Raw genomic sequence first — 6,971 nt, 5'->3', positions numbered from 1 at the left:
TGTTAGCATGTTTATTCTCAGGTTCCCTAGAAGTCTTCCGCTGTTTGCTTACATGTTATACAAGCTATGTGCATGGAGTCTTGCATGCTTTATTCAAGAAAACGTTGCATTCACAAAACCATCATCATGTATCTATTTTGACTGCATTGTCAACGGAAGTATTATTGTAAACTATTATTTACGGTGATTGTCTATATGTAGAAATCATCAGATGTCGAAAACCTTGGAATTAAATATTCATTTATGGTATGCCTTTTCAAAAGAATGCAATGTTTACAACACGTATCATATAGAGGTCAAATACCTCGCAATGGAATCAATGAATGACGTGTTCGTCCATATGGATTTTGAGCGATCGTCACAGTGTTACAGACTGCACGACGATTGTGGCAGACAGCTGGCAGACTGCGCGGGAATGGCCAGTAGCGCCTAATGAGCTTCCGCCAAGAACAGGACCCTGTTCTCACTGGAAACCCGGATACAAAACGAATACCTTTGGCTAGAAGCACCACCTGCATAGGAATTATTCCTATCTACATTACCACGGCGCCAACTAGTACCGTCACACAAGACATCCCCGTGACCTCATTTAGCACCAGTCAACGTACCCCGATCACGCGAGCAAGCGCGATGGAGTCCATAAAGAATATAGACGCAGACGTGGAAGGGCTTAAAATTCTAAGCGTCTCATTAAGCTTAACACTACATCAGCAAGCCCCACCAACGGTACCGCGACCAAGTCGGACAGTGTACACCTATATACAGGTGCCTATCCCAACAGGATCGGACATCGCACTATATGCCAAGACACGGGAAGAGCTCGCCCAGAATCAGGCATACTTGGTGTATTCGTTAATGAAAGTCGCGCCTGATAATATGGTCCATGACTTCGAACAACCTGAAAGGGTTGGACACATAATATGAAATTCATACGCTGGAATGAAGGGTGTTAGCGTCAAGCCCTCGTTCGAAACTGCTCTCACGACGGAAAAGTTTGCGCCTCACATACTGAACCATTACGTTGCTCACTACTAGTTATCCCGTTGACATTGGGGTACTTGGTTATCCCATTGACATTGCCACATTGGGGGTACTATGATGGTTTCTTTTATCAGGATAATTTTTTACAAAAATATGAGGACATAGCGCGCAAACAGCGCTGACGAAACCAAGTGTGTGAAATGTCCTCCTCTTCTTGAGGGAGTAGCGCTCCAATGGTTCAATAAAAATAACTCAAAAACAATACATATGTATTTCTTAGTTCATTTCTTATATATTTACACGGATGGATGTTTATACATCGAAAACAATATTTTAGCTTATACGTTATAACAAATACCTTAATATATTTGCACTAACATAAAAAGTTTAAACTTACGTTAACCTGATATTAATGGATGATTAATGGTACAATAGACCAATTTAGTCAAAAAAACAAGCGGGCCAACTTCAACTTAAGACTAGGCGCCCAACCCAGCCAAGCTTGCTAATAAAAAACTAACCGAAATCTGAATACATTCAAAAGTGTAATAAACATGGCTGTTCTCATCAATCGAAAAAAAAGTAAGTTAATAACATCGGGTAAACTTGGTCTCCCCCACACGCCCTCCAGCCATTGCTGTCTTTACATTATTTTTGAATCCTTCAGGGTTGTCCCTTAGAACAGCAGCAGCCTCATGATTTAAAGGATCTTCATGGTTTGGTTCCTGCACACAATTAAACATACACCTTTATATCACACCAAGTGGCAAATGTTATAGAGAGTTTCCTAGTGTATTTTTCGTTTTTGAGTTTGATGTCTTTGTTGTTTGTTGAAAGCGTTGGGCTGTATTCGGTTAGTTTTTAGCCCAATTGATTCGGTTAGTTTTTTTTTTTCTTTTCCGATTGGGTCAAGATGAGGCTCGGTATAGAGAGTTTGTTAGTTTGTCGCTTCTAGGTACGAGCCTCATCGGGGTTTCTCTCGTTGTTTTCTTTCGTTGAAGACGTTTTCTATTCGTAAACGTTTTCCGTATTTATATAAGCTTTCGTTATTTTCACCCAAAAAAAAATAAAAAAATGACAAATGGTGAATTAGGGATGGCATCGGGCCGGGTTTAGGTAATCCAAGAGCCGTACCCGATTAACAAAATCCGTCCCAAACCCGGACCCGGACAAGTCGGGTCCCCATTTAGTTACTAACTAGCGGGTAAACGGGTTTCCCCAAGGGTATTCGGGTCCCCATTTACTTACGAACTATCGGGCAAATGAGTTCTCACACGGGCATTTGAGTATTTTTTTCGGGTATATAGGACGGGTCATCGGGTATACGGGCCGAGTAATCGGGGTTACGGGCCGGGTTATCAGGTTTACGGACCGGGTATATGGACTCGGGTCTTTTTTCGGGCATATGGGCCAGGTAATCGGTAATACATAATTTTTTTTCTAGGTTTATTTTCCTTTTTACTGTAATGCAAACGATTTAGAGTTGAGAAGACAAACGGGTCGGGCAGGTTGAGTAACAAATTGAAACATGTACTTTTTAATTCAGGTCAAAATGAGTCGAGCCGAAGTCAGGCGCCCCCTTCAAACACTTTAATATGAATATAATATTAAAAATTTATAAACAGACTAAACATCATTACAGCAATCACATCATTAACATAATGATGCATTTGACATGTTTTGTGACTGTTGAATGAATGGTTGTTTGGTTTAATACAACAATGAATGTACGTTTAAGAAGCGTGGTATGTATGTGTATATGATCAAAGAATGTGAAACATACCGTGAAGAGATGATACAATCCATAAACAATGGTGTTGATGTTGAGGACAGGTTTCCAATCTTCGCGTAAAATATTAAGGCACACATTTCCTTCCAAGTCAATATTAGGATGATAGACCTGCATCAACAATTATACACAAGCGGTTTTATGGTATATACTTTTCTGAAAAACAGAGATAAAAAAAACACTAAAAATTCCACAATTGAAATAATCACACAAGCCTCAAACTAAGATAAAGAAATCACTTTTACCTTGGTTTTACACTTAACCTTTGGCGCCTCGTGTGGATAAATAGTAGATACATTAAAGGTGAACCCAAATTTCCCTCCCCTGTAACAAAAAAATATATACAAAACACACATAAATTACAATATTTTAGGTTACAATATCTAAATTATTAATCATAAGAATAAGAATATATAAGAAATTAATAAAATATAGATAACCTACCTGTAATATCCTTCATCAGGTTTGATAAGAATCTCAAAAGCCATCAGATTATCCTTGCCATTTGGAAACGAAATAGAGCATGAATTCGGTAGGTTCAACTCACTTATATCTACAAAATCCAACATATCAGATGTATGCATAGTCTTACTCTTTATACAACAAATAAAAGATACATTATAAATCCTGAAGTAATATGTTATGTGCTCAATTGCCACTTATTGGGGAAAAAAAAAATGTTTATGTTTAGGTTTATGTTTATGTTAAACAGATTAATAATAAACCTTTATGAAGACGCAACTCCCCTGCACTTTGCTTATTGAACGGTCCCTTTCCGTTTGAATTCTCAGCTTCTTTTAATTGCTTTTCCTTAACTTTAAATAACCTGATCATGGTTTCTGTAAAAACACAAAAGCCCCCAAATCAACCTTTTGGTAACAATTACTAAATTCTACCGATATAACACTTAAAAAAAAAAAAAAAAAAATTAAGACACTTATTTAACCAATGTCTGATTATTGGAGTAAATTTAAAAGCAACAAAAAAGGTATGATCAAATATTGATCATGAAAGCCGTAGCTAAGTAAATACGCAGCTTCTCGTGCTAATTAGGGTTGATAACAATAAATTGCAGATATCTAATTTAGTCGTCATCAAAATATAAGTTATACTACAAAACTAATTCGCTATTATAAAAAGTAAAATAATAAAACGTGGACAAACAACGAAAAAGATTTAATTCGAAACCCTAGCTATAGAGAATAATAACAATAACAATGTAGGGTACAAAGAGATTATGCTTACGATCGTTACAAGCTAATACGTGAGGTATGGAAGGATGAAACGAAATCAGCGGTAGCCTGAGTTTTAATTTAACGGGATAGTGAATCGGTAATCTCTCAATATATAGGGTTCTATTTTTTACAGAAGAATTCACCTTCTTGTTTTAGGGTAGTTTTAGGGTATGTTTCGATGCTAATTTGTGAAGTTTTTAACTTATACTACCTCCGTCTCATTCCAATAGAAAATAGTGCAGTATTCTATTTTGAGCTATCCCATTCTGATAGTCCACTTCCATAAATAGAAAAGAAAGAAGATATTTCATTGGTGGATCTGGAGAGAGAAGATATTTCATTGGTGAAGAAATGAAGTTAGTGGGATTTTCTAAAACTGCGTGTTTTTTGTCTGTGAACTATTGGAATGAGACGGAGGGAGTAGAAACATTTATGAATAAATAAATAATTTGTGAAGTTTTTAACTTATGAATAAATAAATAAATTAGTATCTAATATAAAAAGGCCATTATACATGAGTCATAATTACCCGATTATCTTAGAAGTAGTGATCTCGTATGATTTTTGGATTTAGCGCATTTATTTTGAACCCGTTGATTCAAACAATGACATCAACGTATTTAATGAGAGATAGGCCGAGAAATCAACCTTTAATAGACAGGTGACAACTTGACCTCGAATTTACTTAAAGAGTTACTTGAAGATACTTGGTGTAACTTTAATAACGGGTATTATCTTGCTGCCGGAATTTATCTCCATTGATCGACACTAATAAAAATCGTTTAAAAGCCCGCATAACCCCAAAATATCAAAATTCAAGAGGTTTCAAGTATTTGCATGAAAAGGTATCGAACGAGCATTCAGAGTGTTACAAGTTCGTTGGAAAATCAATAAAAACAAGTGACGAAAATATGATATCAACATTACTCGAAGAATTGTGTTCACTTGTGTTATATTGTACATGTGATCGCGAAAGACAACAAACGTGCAATGTGTGCACTTGAGGAGATTTACACACCAGTAAGTCGTCCACGAAGACCAGTCTAAGAGAGGGTTGAAACGCATATTCGAACGGACAAAGAAATTCTATATTTAATAATCCATCATCTACTTCGACATAAGCTTATTGAACACATTTAAAATATTTCATCTAATTTTCGTATTCGACGTGAAGTTGAAACGGGACCTTCCAACACTACCCAAGACGTTCTCAAAGACGAAGATGAATATAAAGATAACGACGACGAGTAGTTTTATGTTTTTTAGTTATGTTTTAGTTTATTATTGTTTTAAAAGTAATTGTAATTTTTAAATTCTTGTAACGCTATTTTAAATGATGAAATTTGAATAATTATATTTTTTTACAAAATATTAATAATATAAATATAAATAATACGATTTTATGATAATAATAAATAATAGAAAACTATAAACTTATAAAAAAAATAATAATACTAAGTTTAAATATTAAAATAAGTAATTGTGTGGCCAGTGAGAAAGTATGTGATAGATGTTATGTGACAAGATGAAATGAAAAGAAAATGTTGATGTAGCATGTCATGGGGAGTAAGGGTGTCATTGTTGCGAGTGGGCGTAGTAAATTACAGAGTATTAGGACATGTTATTTCAACTTAGTAATCTGTTTTTATACTGCTCTTAATTCAGTAATTCAATAATTAAACTTGTTGCTTATTTATCACGTTGGGGTTGTTTACTTATTTATGTATTAAATTCTATTTTCATTTGACTCTTAGTGGAAATGGATGTCTGATTTCTATGTCTCCTAGAAACATATCAAAATTCAGATTAAGTGGTAAAGAAACTACAATTTTACTTACTGAATTAAGAGATGTACAATAACAGATCATTGAGTAAAATTAAACAACTCTTTAATCTGAAAATTGATATGTTTCTAGGAGTCATATCACACACTTCTCATTAAGAGGCAAATAAAAACAAGACTTACTACAGAAAAAAGGTAAACAGCCTCTTAATTTCGTTTTGATTTTAAATTTGATTTGATTTGATTACGGAGTATTATTTTTAGTTTATTGGAGTTTTCTTTAAAGATATTAATATATATCAATCATCTTTTTTCAGTAGCGTAGACAGGAGGGGACAGATGGGTGCTCAGTCTCCCCCTAATAAGCTAAATTCTAATATAAAAAAAAATATATATGTCATATTTAATTATTTTAACTTAGTCTACCTCAAGTGTTCATATATCCCAATTGTTTGTGTCACTTATCTTCTAAACTTGAACACCAGTAATATTAACTAAAACACATCGTTAAGTTTACTTATGAATTATATAGATAAGCCATATTAGCTTTCATAGTGCAAATTTTATAGTAGCATTTTTTTGTTTAATAATTACTAAAGTTTCGTAGAATAGTTATGTATATATGTATTAAACAAATAAATATGAAAACAAATAAAATGGATTATACATATAAAGTTGACATCTTTTAGTTTTATTTAGTTTACCTATTTCAATTGTCGAATTCTGGTTCCGACTATGTCTTTTTTACTACTTTCACATAACTCTACATTTGTACATTGCAACATATAGTTATGTTGAATATATCAACTCCCTTTCTTTAAATGATTGTTATCGTGTTAAAAAAATTTTATTTTCTTTTTCATTCCCTTGAAAAACAAAATACTGAAATCTGACTAAACTGAACCGTTTATGCCCTTTGCTCCGGTTCGGAAAACGATTCAAATGGCCCGGTATGATTTGACTTTTTCCGGAACTATCAAAACACTACTGTATTACGAGTGGGACCGGACCATGAACACCTTAACGATAACACCGAATACACCTGATTCGTTAAATCATATTACGAGTCTAAATCGAATCGCGGGTGGCTGATTTTTTTCCAATTGTTGGCCCTACAAAAATCACAAGTAGCGGCGGAGATTCAATACAAATGGTACGTGGCACCAGCTCATTGGATAAACAA

General features: G+C 34.4%; 1 protein-coding gene across 1 annotated transcript; it reads right to left on the bottom strand.

The window, feature by feature from the left end:
* Positions 1–1,389: 1,389 nt before the first annotated feature.
* LOC139896519 (probable NEDD8-conjugating enzyme Ubc12-like) lies at positions 1,390–4,173 on the bottom strand. Its single transcript, XM_071879159.1, has 6 exons — positions 4,016–4,173; positions 3,496–3,609; positions 3,215–3,323; positions 3,016–3,094; positions 2,765–2,881; positions 1,390–1,706 (listed from the first exon to the last, which is right to left on the bottom strand). The coding sequence occupies exons 2-6, from the start codon at positions 3,602–3,604 to the stop codon at positions 1,569–1,571; spliced, it is 552 nt and encodes a 183-aa protein (XP_071735260.1). The 5' UTR covers positions 3,605–3,609; positions 4,016–4,173; the 3' UTR covers positions 1,390–1,568.
* Positions 4,174–6,971: the final 2,798 nt, after the last annotated feature.

The sequence above is a fragment of the Rutidosis leptorrhynchoides genome, chromosome 3, assembly GCF_046630445.1.
Source record: "Rutidosis leptorrhynchoides isolate AG116_Rl617_1_P2 chromosome 3, CSIRO_AGI_Rlap_v1, whole genome shotgun sequence".
Lineage (NCBI taxonomy): Eukaryota > Viridiplantae > Streptophyta > Magnoliopsida > Asterales > Asteraceae > Rutidosis > Rutidosis leptorrhynchoides.
This window is presented reverse-complemented; position numbering and strand designations above follow the sequence as displayed.